Source organism: Notothenia rossii (assembly GCF_949606895.1).
Source record: "Notothenia rossii genome assembly, chromosome: 3".
Taxonomy (NCBI): domain Eukaryota; kingdom Metazoa; phylum Chordata; class Actinopteri; order Perciformes; family Nototheniidae; genus Notothenia; species Notothenia rossii.
The window spans coordinates 30,766,443-30,786,390 of record NC_136901.1 but is presented as its reverse complement, the minus strand read 5'-3'; the positions used below and the strand labels follow the sequence as shown (position 1 = coordinate 30,786,390).

At 40.4% G+C, this 19,948-nt stretch overlaps 1 protein-coding gene across 18 annotated transcripts in view; it reads right to left on the bottom strand.

Moving 5' to 3' along the window:
• Positions 1-217: 217 nt before the first annotated feature.
• Positions 218-19,948, bottom strand: part of sorcs2 (sortilin-related VPS10 domain containing receptor 2) — a 237,142-nt gene continuing 217,411 nt past the window's right edge. For 4 of the 18 annotated variants that reach the window (XM_079671560.1, XM_079671574.1, XM_079671566.1 and 1 more), the window contains 18 exons: positions 19,454-19,556; positions 15,873-15,949; positions 15,566-15,657; positions 13,583-13,690; positions 10,828-10,948; positions 10,597-10,730; positions 10,263-10,382; positions 8,418-8,589; positions 7,823-8,009; positions 7,446-7,579; positions 7,102-7,225; positions 6,681-6,793; positions 6,096-6,218; positions 5,794-5,893; positions 5,637-5,684; positions 4,228-4,330; positions 2,824-3,029; positions 218-2,135 (listed from right to left, as the gene is read on the bottom strand). In XM_079671560.1, the coding sequence (XP_079527686.1) occupies positions 2,071-2,135; positions 2,824-3,029; positions 4,228-4,330; positions 5,637-5,684; positions 5,794-5,893; positions 6,096-6,218; positions 6,681-6,793; positions 7,102-7,225; positions 7,446-7,579; positions 7,823-8,009; positions 8,418-8,589; positions 10,263-10,382; positions 10,597-10,730; positions 10,828-10,948; positions 13,583-13,690; positions 15,566-15,657; positions 15,873-15,949; positions 19,454-19,556 (2,130 nt within the window). In that variant the 3' untranslated portion in view covers positions 218-2,070. Of the gene's footprint in view, positions 2,136-2,731; positions 3,030-4,227; positions 4,331-5,636; positions 5,685-5,793; positions 5,894-6,095; positions 6,219-6,680; positions 6,794-7,101; positions 7,226-7,445; positions 7,580-7,822; positions 8,010-8,417; positions 8,590-10,262; positions 10,383-10,596; positions 10,731-10,827; positions 10,949-13,582; positions 13,691-15,565; positions 15,658-15,872; positions 15,950-19,453; positions 19,557-19,948 lie in introns of all 18 variants that reach the window. The other 14 variants (XM_079671571.1, XM_079671561.1, XM_079671570.1 and 11 more) reach the window with 8 other exon arrangements.

Here is a 19,948-nt window from a genome sequence, read left to right as displayed (position 1 = left end):
CCATTTCCAGTTCCTCATTGTTGCATATTTTTAGTGATTGTATTAACTTTGTGTTTTAACTTGTTACCAAAGTGTAGAGTGCCTGACTGTGCTACTTCCCTTAAGTAATAAGGTACCAGGCCGGGTACTATCAACACTCAACCAAAAACTGTAAAAATAATTAGGATGTGTTCATAACTTAAACGTATACACACCAATATGATAATGCAAACCGACATACAAGTTATGGGAGTGATTTATTTCAGGATGCAGGTTCAGTGCATTAGGCTTCCTGATTAGGACACACAATTGTTTTAATAGCCAAAATTAAAAGATCAAACAAGCCCATCAGAAAGAGAAAAATAACATAAGAAAACCAGTGTGGTCAAAATTGCATGGTCGTGCCATCAGGTGTGAAACTTTCACTAATATATTGGAATATCATAATTCCTAATTACCCCTTTGTTAAGGTTAAGGGCACTGATACATGACGACACATCACTAGAGAACTAAGAACAAGTTGAACATGAGCAGAATATGTACAAAAGATGAATTAAGGTGTAAATGAGAACAAGTGAACGTTAACTGCTGTTTGTATCAAAGACAAGGCGAACCAAAGGGTGGTCTTGGTGGTAATGGTAGCACTGTAAGTCTGTCGGGGCCTTTCACTTGAGTCTGTAGACAGATGCTGTGCAGTACATTTTGGCAGCACTTCTTACATCATTAGTGCAAACAAACAAACAAAAAACTTCAGCAAAAGGCAACAGAAAAAATAACCAGTGTGTACACATATTGAGAAAAACTTAGTGTATCAAAAATATCCATGTACATAGTTGTGACTGTGTAGTTGTGAGTATCTTTATAAGATGAGGACTTTTTCTCCAGTTAACGATGAAGATCATCGAATTATCTTGCTCATGAGATTATACTGAACGAGTTGAAAATGGATACATGTGAAGCAGGCAATGGCGTTGAGGAAATTGGATACGGTGAGCATTTTTCAAATTTAGTAAACTCAGTGAGGATTTGCTGCAAAAATTGTGTATTTTGGTAGTAGTGTAAAACACTCGCACACATGTCAAAGGGAATATGTACAAAGTGGAGATTCTTCATATTTACATATTTACATTTACAACAAACCAAACCTTTAAGGAGACATAATTGAACATCGGGCTATGCCTAATATAGGCTGATACAGTAAAATACATCAACTACACCTTCCTTCCATGGTGGCGTTTGACTCCAGGGTGAAAAGTCCGCTTTAACATACCCAGAAAGAGTGTGTGGGGGAAATAAATAAAACTTGACAACGGGTAGTGTCACTGAGCAGATAAATATCTGCCATTTTAGGCACCATGGGACAGACGTTGAGCTCCTAAAAAGGTAGTGCTGATTTAAAACACCACACACAACTTAATATCTGAGTTACAAATGGGAAAACATTTATTTGGATGAAGTGGGATCTGGGAAAACTGTTAATGCTCTGTCTCCTGTGAGTAGGAATTTAAAAAAGTGCAACACTGCCCTCTTGTGTTTGCATACTTACACTCCTCATATGCAAACGTACAAGGGCTTATCATATCCTACATTCCGTCGGGAGACCATTATTGCCTGTGAAGAGAGAGTTTCTATCATGTGTGGTAAAGAAAGAGGGAGAACAACGAGGTGGGAAGAGTCTTTTTTTTTAACGTTTTTTATGATAGATTTTACTATCCTAATGCTTGGGAAATCATTTTATAAAATCTGTCTTTGGCCACTTTACCTACAGTGGCTCTTGGTAATGGAAACCAGTGCAGTGAGTCATGTGGCTTGATTTGAGTGTCTACCAAGTGAGAGATAACATACACACAGATTCTCATAAACACAACTGAGCAAGTGTCCTTTGCGGTGACCACCACCGTCCCACCACCACCACTCCCAAACAAAAATAAAACACAAGGAACCCAACAGAATTACATCCAAAGCAGGAGTTGTGCAGAGATGCAGTGTCCCAAGAAGAAGCGGAGGGAAAGGAGGAAGGCTGAGTGGAGTCCCTGTGTTCGTTAGCCAGCTAAGCTATGCTTGCTCATTAGCATTTTACCATGGCAGCTATCAGCTGGTCAGGTAACTATGTAGTTCTCTGGAGTTGATGCTCAGGACCACACCGGAATGGTTACCTAGCAACACAAGAGGAGAAGAAACACGACACAGACAAACAGATGAGCAATGCTGAAGAATACAAAGTGCAAACCATTTCCACTATGACAGACTGAGGGCCTTTGACATCAACAGTAAAAAGTTGTTTTCACTTGCCTCCATCAGTAAAAATGCCATATAGAGAAATATTGAATATCAATACGAATAAACGTTTTTGCATACTTGAAAACATTTAGTTGCATATATACTTGCATATGAAATTAGAAATGTTCATAATTGAATAATTTATACAGTTATGAGTTCGTTATGAAATACATTTCAATTTGACCAAGCTGCCATCAGTTTCAAAGCGTTCTGAATGAAAGGAATGACAAATATATTCAGCCCATTTAGTGACAGGATCTCCTGTTTTGGGTATTACGCATGGATATGAAACAATCACATGATATCACATATTGTTACAATACCTATGAATGTTCTTCAAAATGCAGATGATGACCATATAGTGCCTTGGGAGTAACATTTGCAAAAGTTTGAAATATTTAAATATGAGTTTAAAACCCAAAAGGCTTTTAGCTGTACCAATAAAAGGATACAAAAGGGGAGAGTCCTGTACCTTGTTGTGTGTTAGCTGCTGGTGTTAGTGGCTTGGGTTTTAGTAGCAGTGGTTAGTGGTAGTCCTTATAAGCGAACGGAAGGCGGGGCTACCTCCTGCGTTACCTAGAGTCTGCGAGTCTAGGTCGTCGTCGATGAACTCCTCCCCCTGGATGATGTGCTGGGTGTCCTCGCTGTGATTGACAGGGCTGGTCATCTCCTGCTCCTTCTCATTGCGCATCTGCGCGTAGACATTGCGGTTGCCCGGGAGCTTCCTGAAAAAAAGTGGGGGATAAGCATCCTCAGTCCTAAGCCAAGGACTTTGGAAAATTGTTGTTTTCATAAGATGGGGCTGTAGTTTCGCACTGCATGTTCTAATTCAAGTGACTTTTTGGGGGACGTTTGTGTTTGGGAAGGTGATGAGACGTTGTCATGCTGATAGGAGGAGCTATAACTGCTAACAATATGATTAAGTGTGAGCGAAATGACATGAAATAAAGTGTTATTGCGAAAAATGCAATGATGAAACAAAACAGGCTTTTGAAAGGGGCCTTTAGTGATCATCCGCTGGTCCTCTGAGACATGTTGCTCCTTATCCACAATAATCTCCATGATCTCAATCACATTAGCCTGAACTTCATTTAAATCCTACTGTTTTGGAGAAGTGTAATCGGATCAGGGAGAAACGAGCCTGCGATGGAAGCCCAACAATGTTTCTCCCTCTGCCTCAGTACGTCCTCCAGCCTAGCAGAAGACATCCTCTTCCTCAAATCCAATGACATTGGTAGGTGGTCACGTTTGTTTAACAGTACTGTTTCACGAACCATCTTTTACAAGTAATTGAACTCACATACGGTATATCCTACATGTTCAAGAAGCTCAGTTTACATAGTGTGCACAGTGGATCTCAAAAGCTGCTCTCAAAGTGACTCCTGTGGTGACCTAGAAATGCATGCTCATGCTATGTGGTACGTAGTGGGCTGGAAAAAGAAAGACACACACCCACAAAAGTTACGCAGCCATGCACAATTACATACTTTATTTTGCTTTCCTTCGTTTAGTTTGATTCATATTATTTGTTTGCCTTTAATAAGTCTTAAATAAATGCTTTTCGTATAAACATGTGTTTACTGTTATGGTTAGGGTGTCTTCCATGCAAATAACTCCAAATCCCTCAATATTTTCGTTGTATTAAGTAATTTAATTATTAATCAGAGTTCAGAGTTGATCATTTCCAATTTTAGACAGTTTTTGAATATCACTTACATTAATTAGTAATAAGATTTCATGGTGCTATCCCTTGAGGTAATTCAGTGTCAATTAAATTATATTATTCTTCATAATCAATCATGTATTGGCACTTACTTTTAAGGATACTGCAACTACCTCATTTTGATGCCCCATCATTATCAATACCTATGAATGATTGTACCGATATACAGTAGATATTAATAATATATATATATAGCTTATAACCAGAACTGCTCCTACCAGTTCCCAACACAAAACATGGCTCACCTTTTGAACTTGTAGAGGATGAAGGAGCCGGTGGCGATCATGCCGATTAGGAAGATGGCTGCTAGAGCCCAAACACCCGGACCTCCAGCGGCTCCACGGTAGCCTGCGGTGATGTTTACACAGATAAATAGTTAAATACTGTGTTGCAGTAAGAAATAATTCTGGTTAATATTTGCTATAGAAATCCCAAAAGAAATGGAAGAAGCTCTTTAGGCAATAACTGCAGGAGCAAAGGGACAGAATTGGTAGGAAGAAAACATCCAAATGAAATAGCGTTTCTTATGTTTTTTTGTAGAGCGCACCGTTAGACCATTCTCAACTCAGCTCAAAGGATGATCAGGGGCCTCATTTATAAAGCCTTGCATAGGATTCCCGTGGGAAGGTTGCTTACGTAGGACAAAGCAAATAAATACGCACAGACATTTTCCAATTCATAAAACACTGCGTACCGGCGTAGGACTTGCGTGCGGCACGTCCTACGCCGGTTTCCCTTTATAAATCACAATCAACTTGAAATGCGATGCAGCTTTTGCGGGCTTCACGTAACGCCCATATTTGTCTATAAATAGTAAAAGAAACGCCCCGTAGGAATATTCATTTTGACTGACTGCATGAAGAAGATCGCAGGAAATGACGACAGAACAGCTAAAAAAGACATCTCACACCGTGTCAGATTTTGGTTCTTTTGGGGAGTCGGAGACAAATCATATTGTTTGGTGGATCCAGTTTGAACCAGAGTAGCAGCATGGAGGTCGGATCGTCACCAAAATAAATAAATAAGTGGTCTGAAAAAAGTTAATGACAAAATATACATATCCTTCCTCAGGCAGTGTGTTAGCGTGTTTGTACCGGGGACGGGACGGGACAGGATCATTTATGTCATAACGTTAAGACAACATATTCGAGGTGGTTTTCAACAACATATCCGTATATATTTATTTCTCCAAGTTAGGTTTTTGTGTGTACTGAGGCGTTTGTTTAATCATTTTAAGATTGGCTTTAATCAATCAATGCAAATGAATTATTCATATATGATACATGAGGTAACATTTTATTTATTGTATTATTTTCACATATTTCTCTTCCTTCTGCCAACGGTGTCGCAGTTTCTCGTCCTTCCCGTTTTTGTGCTTAGTTTGTACGCGTAGTTCAGAGTTTGCGTGGAGGATCACACATTTTCCCGTCAACTTTGTTTTTTATAAATCGCAAAGATTGCTTAGAAACTGGCGTACGCCATCTTTTGAGCGTACGCACCGTTTATAAATGAGGCCCCGGGTGACTGAAAAAGCACAGTACAGTACAGACAGACTCAAACTGGATTTGGAATTTTTAGGAAACCAGGAAAGGAAAAGGCACATGAATTAGAGCGCTTTGAGGTAAAGCCGCAGGTGTAGAGTTCATGAACGCACCAGTCTTTGCTTCTGTAGTTGTTGAGTCATTAGCATTTAGCCCTAGCCCTTGGACAAAATCAATAACATGTAATTATCAATAAAAACCTCATGAACGGTAGTCATATAGAGCAGACGATATAGAAGGTGATGCAAATAGCATTTAAATATACAATACCTGCGTTTGGGTCAGCTAGCATCACCAGCACTTTAAGACCTCCTCGCACCACGAAGCTGACATTGTTGCTGTTGAAGGCCTGTATGATTGCGGGAATACGCTGAACACAAGACAATATGAAATCAAACAAAGGCTATATTTTGGACTGAAGTGAACAACCAAATCAAAGCAGATTAATACAAGTCGAGCAACAAATCAATATTCACACCATAAGGACTGTACTTATATTAAAATCATATGCCTCATATTGAAATGTTTTGTTAAAGCTGATATGCTTTTCTATGCATGAAATGGGATATTACCTTATCTACAAAAATGCTCCTCTTGGTAGGTGTGCTGTCCAGTGGGAGGACGTACAGGTCAGCAGTGGTGGGGAGGCCTGGGTTCACCACGGTAACCAGGGAGTCCAGAGGGACACCTGTGTTCTGAGGTCAGATAGCTAAAGGTCAGTCATTCCATATTCTGTTTATATTTATATATACGGCTCATTAGTATTGAACAGAATCCATAACTCTGCAAATCCTTGGCTCTACATAGTTCTACAGCTTATTTAAGCTCATCGTTTTGGTTTTGTGGCCAGGAAACTGCTTTCATGAACTCAGTCTTGCCTGTTCAAGTGAAAAAGCTTTTGATATACCTACTGCACACTACACAGCACTACAAAACAGATCATGTTAGAGCCTCACTGGCTAAGTTAGAGAAGCATTTAGCAGCTAAAGATCATGGATCATGCCTGTATTAGGGAATGTGGTCAGACTGGCGCTACAGTGACTCACTATTAGTATTGCCTATAGAGGAACAAGCTGAATTACAAAACAGGACTTACCAGGTTAGTCAGTTAGCATACCAATTTCTAAGGAATAACAAAAGCATCAATGTTAATTTACCTTTGTGATTATTTTGGTGACAACCTGGCCAATGTCCTCTCTCCACTCCGGGATGTTTGGGTTGAAGCGGTCCAGGTTTGTGCTGAAACTCAGAGGGATGACCTGGAAATGATCTGGGATCGGGTAGAACAGCAGGAGTAGTTAGCAACCACCACAGTCATCATTCCAAACTCATCAGCAGCTTAAAATGAGCCACATACATTACATGTTGACTACTGAAGATGAAACAGCAAATACAACAGAAAGTACAGATGTGGAAAGGCACTGTATTTGATCTGTTTTATTTACTATCACATCCAATGAGTGGATGAAATGTGGAGAGAATAATTTACCTTGACAAAAATATCTGTTTTTTCCTATATTCAGTTGATATTTGCTTCTGCATTTAAAAAACTGAGGTGATTTGAAATGTCATTTTTACCGTAGACTCGCACAGTTCTGGTATCCTGCACCATCGAGCGGCCATTAGACGCCTGGACGGTGACTGAAAACTCTCCTGTCTCTGGGAAGTGAGTCAGGAGGCTGTTCTGCAGAGTCAGCTTGGGCTACGGGAGAAAGTCAACAGTTTGGCTGTCAGATTGGTCAACTGTGTAAACACTGAGTGTCTGAGAAGTCTGGGATCAAATAATGGCTTCTTTGACATGATAGAAGTTGCCGTGAAAATGTACTTAGGAATGTAGCATTAAAGGAAACTAATTTGTAAGAAAAATAAAAAATTTTATGGTAATGGATGGTATAAGATGGAGTTTGTAGTGTGTCCTTTACCTGCAGGTTTTCTCCGATCCACCAGTTGAAGACGGACAGGTTGGCTTCAATTGGAAGAACTATGGCTGTCAGATTCACCTCGTGGTTTCTCCCAGTGATGGGAACCACTTCCAGGTGCACTTTCTGCAGAGGGGCTGGAAGAGAAGAAAACATCATTTATAAGAATACAAAGCTGAACATATAATTCAAGCTCTCACATCAATTCTGTTACACAAGGCACGAAAAAAGTTGAGACTGGAATTTTGCCGTCTAACCCCTTCAGACTTTACTAGGACTTCCCATTAAGACCGGCTTAGACTTGCCCTTTAAAGACTACCTTCTAAAATAGAAATCTGCAGAGTGGTCCATTAATATCATTCAATGTCTGGAAGGCTTACCTGCAACCTGGATGTACATGGTAGCCTCATCGTGCCCTGCCATATTCTCGGCCTTCACTGTGACCTTGTAAACGCCAGGGTTTTCATAGCGATGCTGGATGGGCTCATCTGTCACCGTCAGGTTTTGGTAGATGGCTCGGACCCCATCACCGAGGTCCACCTGGTACTTGGTACGGCTGGTGTCACCCTGGTTGGAGGAAACAAGGATCTTCAGTGAATTCTAATTGAAAGACAGTAACGGCCTTCCACACAGCAGCTTTGAAAAAATCTTCCAACGCTTCTGCCCATTCACTTTGAATGGGGTGACGTCACTTTCCCTCACTTTTCGCCGAACTGCATTGTGGGAAGCAAAGCAGAGATTTCCAGGCATCTCAGGCTTCAAAAGTTGAGCAATGTTCAACTTTTGAATCTTCTGAAGCTTTCGGTGGAAGCGTCAGCCAATCAAATCATCTGCCAGTACAAGCTCTAGCCAATCAAACAGCTGCTTGTGTGTCAGGGGCGGGAGATTCATATGATTGGTTGGTGGTCGAGCTTCAGACATGCCTGCCGGCAAGCTTTTTCAAAAAATACAACAAGAAAACCACTTTCATCCTACCTGTTCCTGGTGGACAATGAATGTGATGTCATCCCCAGGCGCCACGGCCAACATCTGCCCTTTGATACTGACTTGTAGTCCTTTAGGGGGCAGCAGAGGGCAGTTGTGCTGTTTGGCGCTCTGCTGCTTGTTCAGCCCTCCTTCACAAATGTTGGAAATGACCTTCCTGTAGCTGAAACACAGCAGAGAAAAGTAAAAATGTAAGAGAAAGGAGGTGTATGCAGTGTACGCCTATAAGTGAATGTTTTTTTTTAGGTTTAGATAAGATCTGTAACGATTTTTGTGACCAACAGGCTATCTGTATCCCCCTGTTTCCTGCAAAGCTAAACTAATTAGAGAACAAACAACATTAAAGACCCTAAATATAAAAACATTACAATATAAATGTATGAAAATATTAGACTTTATCGATCCATGTTGTGTTAAATTGCCTCTTCTGTACACTGGTACAACATATTAATGTAAATCGCAGTTTTCCATGTGTATATGCATGTATACTTAAGCAATAGCTCACGACAGGCCGTGGTATATGCTCATTATATCACAGCTAAGGGGCGTGGTTCGGCCCGACGCGAAGCGGAGGGTCGACAACCCCCTTAGCTGTGATATAATGAGCATATATCACGGGCTGAAGTGAGCTATTGCTTTTATAAAACGGTTACCAAGTGTGGCAATATGAAAGAAAAATACACACTCTAATTTAAATAGTTTTTATTACTAAATAATGATGTTCAAAATAAAATAGTCCCTCCGTTGCCTTCTGCACAAAACATAGTGCAAGGTGGTTGCTATGCAACAACACTAACAGCAAGCGAACATATTAGACAGAGAGCGTTGATCCATTATTTGGCTGTTTATTTACATGAATGTGTATGTTGCTGTTTATTGTGCAGCCACTGAAATACTGTCCAGCATCAGTAGCATGGCTTACGTGGTTACTTGTATAGGTTGAGGTTGTTCGAGGCTGTTGCTTGGCGTGGCGAGAATATTGCTCCACTTTCTCCGGTCCCCGAGATTGGGCTTCCAGTAGCTCTGGAGAGAGCTTTCGCACCTGTGGCCACTAACGGTCATAATTTCTCTGCTTTGTTTCAAGACCCGCATCAGAAAGCTTTTGAATGGTGGTACTTTTCCAGTTGGTCTACCTGCTCTTCACGTAGCTCTGCATGTCGTAGTTTAAGTGCTTTTTTTTCTGGAGATATCACTGCTCAATCCACTCCTACATACTATAGTAAGACCCCCCCCCGGAGGTCGAAGTTAATCTTAAATGTTTCCATTTTATGCTTTGTAAGTTTGTTTCGTAACGGAAGAAATTTAAATATATTTATAAAACTGACAAGTCAAATCAAGCAATCTGATTGGTCGAAAGCGTTTTTGCGGACCTCTTTGATTACAGATTTGAAAACATCGTTGCTTGCTTTAAAAGTAGCACAATTCATTATGTTAAACCTTCAAAAGTATCTAGATATCCCTGCCCTAATGCCAAAGGAACTGCACACTGAATATGTTTTGCCATTTGATGTCTATGTCTGGACCGCTGCGTCAAAAAGGAGGGCTTCTGCCCAGCTTCTGCCCCGTTACTTCTCCGCTGCTTTCTTGTTCCAGTAGGCAGTTTGCTTTTCAGCCCAACGGTATACTGTTTTTCTCAGACGCGGAGGGATACTGACTTGTTGTGAAAAGTAACTTACAATTCTACCCGTGGTATACGCTCAGTATATCACGGCTAATAACCAATCAGATTGCTTGATTTGACTTGTCCGTTTTATAAATGTATATATATACGTATTTATGTTCATTTAAACCCAAATATACGTGGGTGTGTGAATGTGTTTGTGCAGTTGTACAGACCCAGTGCTTGACTCGTAGGTTTGTCCTAAATGGCAGTCCTCTGGTGGTGAATCTGGATTGTGCCAGAAGTCAGCGAAGCAGCGACTGCCTTCCGTTTGGGAGCGTTCAAAACCGTAGTCACTACAAACACACACCAAAGTTACAGTTATGAAACATAGCAAGTATGAGTAAACACATTGTCCTGCAATATTACCACAGAAGCACTCTTTGCCTGTTTGTAATATTTTCAGAGATGTCATGTAGCATAGCCTGGCTTTGGCTTTGTGCTGTATTCGAGAACACATAATACAAATGTGCTAAAATCAGTTTTCTTTCTACATCCTGAAGCACTCACCAGCTGAAGTCTTTCTCGTTGCATTGACAGGGTTTAGTGTTGAGAGCTGAGGTGTAGCTTTTTCCTTTGATACAGAACGATGTGTCCTTCCTTTTCCTGAAACTCCGCTCCTGGCCCATAATGCACTTCTCTCCCTGAATAAGACCATGGAGAAATATAAATGTGGTTCCAAATAAAAGAAACACATGTAACACTCTGTATGCCGGTACTGTATTTGTGTGTGTGCATTACCTGCATGTCTGTTAGTTGCCAGGACTCGTAGTCAGACTCAGTGCACTGAAGGGGGAACGACTGCCTGAAGTCCACTTTGACCAACTCCCAGTCCGACCTGTAGCTGATGTGGCCGAACACACTGCAAACACACACCAGAGGAACAATGTGACCCCTGAGCACTTAGGCTTTGGGATGCAAAACACATAATATACAGAGATAAGGGCCAAATCACAGCTTTAGTTGTTATTAGCCAAAATGGGTACACAGCTGGATACCTAGAGTTCTTCTGACACATAATGGTAAGAAGATAAGTCCTTCTCTTTGAGAGCAGGGCAATTCACAACAAAATAATCAAACTGTTGGAGCATGATTGGTTTTAGAAGTCTCTTTTTGTTGCCTGGATGTTATTTACTTAACAGCTAACTTTCAGCCATTCTAACTTATCTTACAATATCTAACAGCAAATGCATTTCCCAGAAAGACCCGTCGAAGATTTCCTGTGCACACTTAGCCGACTAAACCTCAACTGACAAACGCACTTCCTCTTCATACACTTCAGACTTTCAAATGTATAAATCTTAGTCTTGTCATCTGAAGGAATCTGAACCTCCAAATCCTTGCATTTGAGTTATGAAATGTTCAGAAGACTAGGCGAGAAAAAACAGCTGGTTTGTATGATGTAGTGAAAATAAGCTCCAGCGAAGATGTTTCTAACCTAAAGGTGCTTTCAGCATTATATGTGGATTATAAATACACTCATGAATAGAACTTTGTTACTATAAAGTCTGACAGAAGCAAACCTACAGCCACTCATCGTCTCCACTAGATGGAGGTGTTTTATAGTATAAAATAGGTAATGTCGATGTGTCGGTGAAGCAGACTGACCTAACTGACATATTTGTTGTGCTTCTACACTTTGCTACTCGCCATAGTCATTACTCGACTAAGGACTCTCTAAGGCTTGTCATTGTAATCCCTTAACTTATTGTTGTTTCTTCTGTTTATCAGGGGAACAGTTTTCCCCTGATCATAAAAAATAACCCACTAAATAACATAAACACCACATTTTGACCACTTTCTAGATCAGCATTTGTAGAAGTCTCTTTTCGAATGAGTACTGACACGGCTAAATTGGTTATGTTTTGGCTGCTGATTGTACGACCAAAGTTTAAAGTTCTTCCTTTTACTATTTGGTAAGAATGTTGGTGAATGAAACTTGACAACAAAAAGAGGGAAACATGAAGCCTTTCACAAATGTTTTGTGAAATAATAAAAGGTTGTCAATAATGCTAATGTTTCTGGTTGAAAAGGGCAATCACTGTTAGTTTCACAGTGTTGAAATCATCTCTATTACTGAGTGTGTTAGCACTTTTTTCCAGTTTGGAGTAGCCACTACAGAGACAAAGAAGCCCTATTAATGAACAAATAACACTCCAATCAGTCGGAGAAGTTTTCCTTTTGTCCCTCCACTGAGCTAAGAGTGAGAAAACATAACCATGTGTTTGCAAGACATTTCAAAGAGAGCACTTGTCTATTAGAGTAAATGCAGGGAAGACATCATGTTTGTAACCGTGTGTTGAGGGAATTACTATAGTGAACATTATTTGTCAGCATCAGAATAGGATGGCATGACGCTTTACTATAACGGCATGTGACTATCAGCCCATCTTTGATATTTGACCAGCTGTCATTAGTATGAGTGCTTGACATTCTCTGCTCCCCCACCTGTCCTTGGTGCTAAGTCACTGTTCAAAGACATCATTATGGGATGGCAGGCGGTGCAGTCAAAAATCGAAACTCACTGGCAAGGAAATAGACCCTGGCTAATCTGTCAGACATGAGCTGCCCTCAACACCCCTCTTTGGCCGCCAAACCTATCTCGACGGAGCCAGGTGTAGGTGTGAGTGTGTCGGTCTGTGTGTCTATATTGGTGTGTGTGTGGCCATCTCTTTGCCCTTCTCAGCAGATTACAGTTGGAAGCCCCTCTTATCTCTCCGCCAAGGTCTGGAGCCTGAGATGATGTGACAAGTCTCACTCCAGCTAACTTACTGATGGAGAGATTGGGGGGGGGAAAGGGAGTGAAACAGAGGGGAGAAACTACATTTCCAACGAGATGGATCTTTTGAAGCCAATACACAAACTCTTTCAGAAGCTGCTGAAAGCGAATTCGGACTTTTGTGCTTCACCTGAGTTATGAAAAGATTCAGGAAAATCTCTCGATTCAAATGTTACAGCATTGTCAGGAGGCCTGTTTGGTTCCTGATTTCACAACAGACGTGAAATATACTTTAGCTGTCCTTAGATCTGACCCCAATTTTAAAGTGTCATCTCAGAGGTTTTCAATGTGTGAGGCAGGCTTGAACAGGGTGCTCCAAAAGTTTAACTGAGTAGGCTCCTTTTTATACGCTTTTTCTGAGGGCTAGAGGGGAGAAATGAGACAGGGAGGGAGGGCAGAGGCATACAGGCTCCTCTCTTCCATCAAACTCTGCAGTAACAGAAATCAACCCTCCTGGAAGAGAGAGAAAACTGCAGGAAATGTACGAGTGAGGCCAGCTTCTGCTTGCTCTTTCTGACCCTCTATACAACTCATTAGAAGCAAACAAAGAGCAGGAAGTGCTGAAAGGAGGAAGAAAAAGGCTTTTATAATGTGAGTAATTTGCGATTCCACAGATAATTCTCCATTGAGTATATTATAATTTGTCCTCATATTGAAATGGGAACTCAGATTACTGAAGTCCTGAAACAAAAGTAATTTTTTGATTTTGAGACTCACGTCATAACCAGGGTTTCGTCTCCTGGCTCGCTCAGGAGTCCATCGACGAACACAGAGGTGCTGGTGAAGTTGTGAACAGTCCACGTCCGCCCTTCATCGATGCTAAATCTGTGGAGAAACAAGCAATGTTCACCATCACCACATTGATTAAAGTCCCTGCAAATAAAGACATCATCGTTTCTCAAAGCCTTGCACTTAAGTTATTAATGACTATAAAAACAATACACACCCAGGATATGAATCATCTGCCACAGACCATAAAACACTTTTTGCGAGTTTTTAGAACATTGTGTCACAAATAAAAGGAACAAATTAAACAATATGATTTTCTGATGCACTATAAGCTGCAACGTTAGCATGTCTTGGCAAATTAGCTTCCAGTATTAACCTAGCGTTAATCCTATAGAGCTATCATTAGCACATTTAGCAAGCTAGCTAGCTAAAGTGGGTTTAATCTAATAGCAATAGTAGTTAGCAAATGTGCATTAGAAGTGGAGCTTGTTAGTTACAAATGAACTAAATTATATACTTTAAATAGAGTGTACCATTTGATAATAGAAAAAAAAACCTTTGTTACAGTATGTGGAATTTGATCTTACACAAATAAAAACTCAAAATGACGAGTTTGAGACACATAAAGCCATCTGCCCTGTTTTATTCACTGACTCCTGCAGTCAACAGTGGCAGCAGTGCTGAGTAAATGTTACTGCATGATGGGAATCAATGAGGGATCAATTCAAAATCAAGCAGTGTGTGGCTCGCACTGAAGGTTGTGTGAGGATGATGATGATGATGTGCTAACAAGGAGTACAATGTGATTATCAGCTGGTAAACATGCAGTCAGAAAGAAGGATTACAAGCAAAGCTGCTAAATACTTTGTTGCTATGGTAAAGGCTTTGCAGATCGTATTTGTTATCCTGCTGTCAAATTATTTGCACACACATTTCAGATTTGTCAACTGCTCATTCAAAATAATAAGTGAGCTGTTGTGCACATGAACATAAATATTACTTTTTTTCCGACATGGGGCGTGAGAGTGTGTGGAACGTGTAAATGCTTGAGTTGCACAAGAGTTGGCAGCCCTATCAAAAATTGGGCATGACATGCTAATATGATTAAACCTCTAAAAAGGTCTGATGGAGTCCAAGTGGAATAGCATATCCCCTTATACAAAAGTCTTATAGCACAACCGTATACAAATGGAGCTGCAGTAGAACAATGGAGAACAGTTAGACAGCTAATTAAAGCAGCCATCTAACAGAATAATGTGCTAAAAATAGAGCAAATCATTGCTAAAAATTCAGGAAAAACAATGCTGTTCCATATTTTCTTGCTTGAGAATAATGATTAATTTAGTCTTGTATTTGTATTATGAGCAGTTAAGAAGAAAATAACAATTGGGGGTCATGAAAGTCCAATACGACTAGGAATTATGTCAAAATGGAGGACAGAAATCTCCAGATGTGGTGAAACCTTCAAAGTCCTTTTGTGAAATGGTAGAAATTGCGCTTAATTCCCTTTTAAGACTTATTTTACAAAACATTTTCTCAGACTTCCACATCTCTGTGCAATATTTTTCCCGCCACATTGCTAAAGGCTTTGGGCTTATTGATTTAGCCGCGGCGGGAGCGAGGGAAAAATGTGAAGGACAACACTCGGCGGTCTTTCGCCCAGAGACAGATGAAGGCCAGTCTAAAAGGTCCTTTGATGTAGGGCTGTGATAAATGCTTTTTTCTGGCTACTCTTATCTATGGATTCTCATTATTTCATCCTTATTTATTAAGGTCGAGGAGATAGCATCTTGCTGAGCATGACATTGTCTGTGGAAGGGATTTGAAATATTTTGAAGGGTAAAGGACTGGACTAGGGAAGTGACTGATCTTTCTCTGTTCAGTAACAATGGAGTGGAGTTTGTATCCTAGCAATGATTCATGGACTTTTGATGGGTCAGTTTTTTCAAATTAAGAGATAATGTTACTTACTTGAGTATTTTGAGGGGAATGGAGGTGTCCTTGATGGCAACAATGACCCCACCATGGTCCAGGTACAGGATGTGGTGCTCCTCTTCGAAAACCTTAAAAGTAGTAACATAAAATGTTTGGAACCGAAAACATTTTCTTTCATTTTCTGTCATACTTTGCTGTACAGTTTAAGAGTAAAAACAATTTGTTTTAACATTTGTATCCTCTCAGTGTGTCTTATGATAGCAGAGGGAACATGCAGAGTTGGTCATTAACAAATACCCACAGTACAGGGAAAGAAGAAGAGGCAGGAAATGGCAGAATGTACCTGTCTCCATGTCTTCCCGCAGTCTGAGGTGATGTACATCTCTTCCTTATACTCTACTAGCTTGGAGCCAAGGTTACCTGAAAGAAAGTTTACAAAAGGACATCTGGCGGTGAGTCTTGTATGAGTCATGACACAGATACAAAATGAGAGAAAATACTCTAAAGAGCTTGATACCTTTCCTAATTTTATGAGAATTGCTTATTCATCTGTTTTTGAAATGACATATTTCAGGAGTCAGACATTGAAAACGACACATAACCTATTTTTTCCAAAAAAGCTAACAGGCTATCAGGCTTCCTGAAAAGTGACCCAAAACAAGCCATGTCACAATGTTAGACAACATATTAACATGCTTTTTTTGCCACGCCAACTACATTTTTTCATGTATAGCTCATGTACGGAGCCCTGTAGGGTTCATAAAGAGAAACATAAATAAAACGAGGCCACGTTTTATTAATTTGTGCGCACAAGATGTAATTCGTGGCCTCAATTTAAATAAAACGAAGCCACGTTTTATAAATATGTGCCCACGATATACTTTCTCGTTCGCACAAGATACTTAAAAAGTTACCGGTACGCCAAGTAGGAAGTGGAGCGCACAGGAGACAACCGTTTCAGTGCAGACTGTTATGTTTATGTGGGGAAATGGCAGTGCATACATCATTTGAGATATATTTCAAACTCGGACTTAATTTTAGGGACATTTTGGCCAGAGGTGTAGAGCTATTTGTTTAAGCACCGGATTCGCAAAACAGCAGAGTCTGTGAACCAGTCTGCCTTGATCTATGAATTCATGTCCGTGACCCTCACAGTATCTGCTATCAGCGCACAGAGAGAGAGCTGTGTCTTTTACGCAGCACCTTCACTGTGTTTACCTTCAGAACAGCTGAATAGAGATTGAGGCTGCTACGTTTTAGCCACACACACACACACACACACACACACACACACACACACACACACACACACACACACACACACACACACACACACACACACACACACACACACACACACACACACACACACACACACACACACACACACACACACACACACACACACACACACACACACACACACACACACACACACACACACACACACACAGTCTGGTCACCCGTGTGCATGATGTGTAGATAACCCAATTTGTGTTCTGTGAAACTGAAAAGGATATGACATTGTTTTTGTTACTTTCGTTGCAGTTGTATGCGTGTTAAATGTTATTTAGGTTAACTTCCTGTTTTATTTAGATGCTTTTATTTTGAAGGTGAGTTTACGCTGTTGACACAAAGTTGTTGTTGCTATGGAAACGTGAAATGCTACATGATGTGTGTGTGTGTCAAATTAATAAAGCGTGGCCTCGTTTTATTTAAATTGAGGCCACGAATTACATCTTGTGCGCACTGATTAATAAAACGTGGCCTTGTTTTATTTATTTTATTTTAGGGCTCCGTACTCATGAAATACAATACTTCAAATATTTCCTTACTTGGTGTTTTTATAATACTTTATGTTGGTTGGCTCCAGTAGCAGGCGGCAAGATACGAAGAATGACCTGGAACACTTATTTCCCCTATCTCATAAACGCACACACAGGTAGCTTTTTTATCCTTATTCAATTTTTACGACATGCTATTTTTCGCTTTCTGTCAGGAATGCTTGCAAACAAACACAACAAGGTATTAAATAAGTAAAATTGCTTTTGGTTCAGCGAAGCCCTCTGAGTGCTCAGGCATGACGCAATGTAGTTTAATAGCCCACCACTGCACAGACTGAAGGGAATACTTGTGCCATGGCTTCTCCCAGGGTAAATGGAGCTTTTTCTGGAGAAGTGGCACTTTCTATAGCTCAGCACAGTGACTGCATGCTTATAATGGAGTGTTACTGTAGAGGCTGCAGACTAAAAACAAACAACACAGCCTAACAAACACGTACACAGGAATATAATGCATTGCGCTATACATGAGATACACAAAACATAAATAGAGTACATATGATATTAACAACTTATCTGTTTTTTTGTACCATCTACATAAATTATTAGTATATAAATAATTGACATTGTTTATACGTGTTTGTGTCAGTTATCTATAAAGAGTTATGTATAGAGGGAATGCATTAGAATTTCACTATGACTCACTCACTTGACTTTAATGCACAGGGTTTGAAAAGTGTTTTATTGCTGCATGATATTTAAGATCACTTCACAGTGTGAGAAGCGTCATACATGGTCTTAGCTGTGTTTAAAGTAACGCATAGCATAATAAATAACTATATTCCAGGGATAAAAAGGGAATCTAAGACGGATCAAAGAGTTCGCAACTGCTTTTGTGAAACAAATTACACTTTGTCTCTGTTTGAAGTCTGATATTTCCCTCAAGTGATTTGAGTCAGCGTCCGTTGTACAAAAAGAAGAAGCTAGGGGTGTGGAGTTTGAAAGAAGTGAGTTAATCAAACATCTACAGCTCCTAATCTCTGCTGCAGGCAAACAGGGTAGTGTGGTGACAAAGAGCCATGTATGTGGTCTCCTTTGGAATTAGTGTTTGTAGTAAAATGGTTCACTAGGCCGAAGGGTGAGTTTGTGAAATGTGCTTCAGTTTGCATTATGCATATGTGGATTTAGTTGGCTAATGCATGTTGGTGCGCTTCCTGAAGTTCATTACAGTTCAATACAGCTTTAGCCTCTACACTGCAGTAACTCCTGTATTTCATGTGTCCACGTTCATTGGTTTTGCTGACCATTGAAGTTATACAATGCATGATAATACTGGTGAAACTCCACATTCAGCCCTTTTGAAAAGTGACTTGCTAGCAGTGTATTTTACTTTATTCTGGCATGTTGCTTTAAGCAGGGCACCAGACATTAACAGGACAGTTACTTTAAGGTAATTAATCCTGGTAATAGTTGTAGAAGTATAGTCAATGTTTCCCTGATGACGAAGTAAACAGAACACCACCATATATCTCTAACCCTTTGTTTATTCGTGTCTCACAAGCACAGCTGTGTGCCTCTCTCTTTCTACTTTCTCCTCCGGGTCCATTATTTTCACAAAGGCAGTTCTGTGCTGGACCCTTGGCTGTCCCTCGATCCCTGTCTCTTCCGGCGGTCAGTGCCTCATTCTAGATGTTTTGGATCTGTATCTTGGTCCTTGAGGAGGTTCAGCCTCTCATCTTGTCTTCCCTTGTGTGGATGAAGTTCTTGTCTCTCTCTCTCTTTCTCTCACTCTTTTGTAATACTATATGTTTGAATGGTGTGTGATCTTGTATGTTTGTGTAACCTCTATCCAGGTCTCCCTGATAGAGATGAAGTGGTGTGAAGTGCTTTTAGTGACACCTAAAGTTGCCTGCGTCATCCTGGATCCGTTGTAAAAATACACATGTAACCGATCTAGCTATAATTGATTCATACTGAGTTTAAAGACATATGGTGTCATATGCTGCACAGATTGCTAATCCCCTTGAGGCCAAAAATATGGTTTATGATCGGTAGATTTCGGCTATATGATTCTAATTGACTTGAATCACATCTATAAATGCAAGGTTGAAAGAAGGTCACATCAAAAAGTCGGGAGACTCACCGGCACCCATGATGAGACCTGGAGCAGAGTCTTTGGTGTGGACAGTCCCCGACACGTAGGGGTTGTCCGCCCAGCGTAGGTGGAGGTGGAGGTGACAGTCCGGCTGGTGGAGAGAGAACATGTGAAGACAATTTAATGAGAGGAAAGACGTATTATTCAACCACAAATACACTATCCGACCATCTGATTGATTGTTTCAAAGTGTATTTGTAGCAATGAATCCTAAAGAAAATAGAATCACTTCAGTGAAATTGTGGGTGAACTGCTCTCGCCGAGTCATGTTTAAAGAGTCTTACCTGATAATCCCGCTGCAAATACAGCTCAGTAAGGGGATTTCATTGCTCTAAATCCCATTTTACTTGGGAAAATGAATAAACTCGTTTTAAAAGAGAGAAAAACACTAGACTTTCAGCAATGCAAATATTTGCCAGAGCTCCTCTGAATCTCGTCGCTTTAGTCTTAATAGGCAGAGCTTTAGGCATTCCCTTCTAAGAG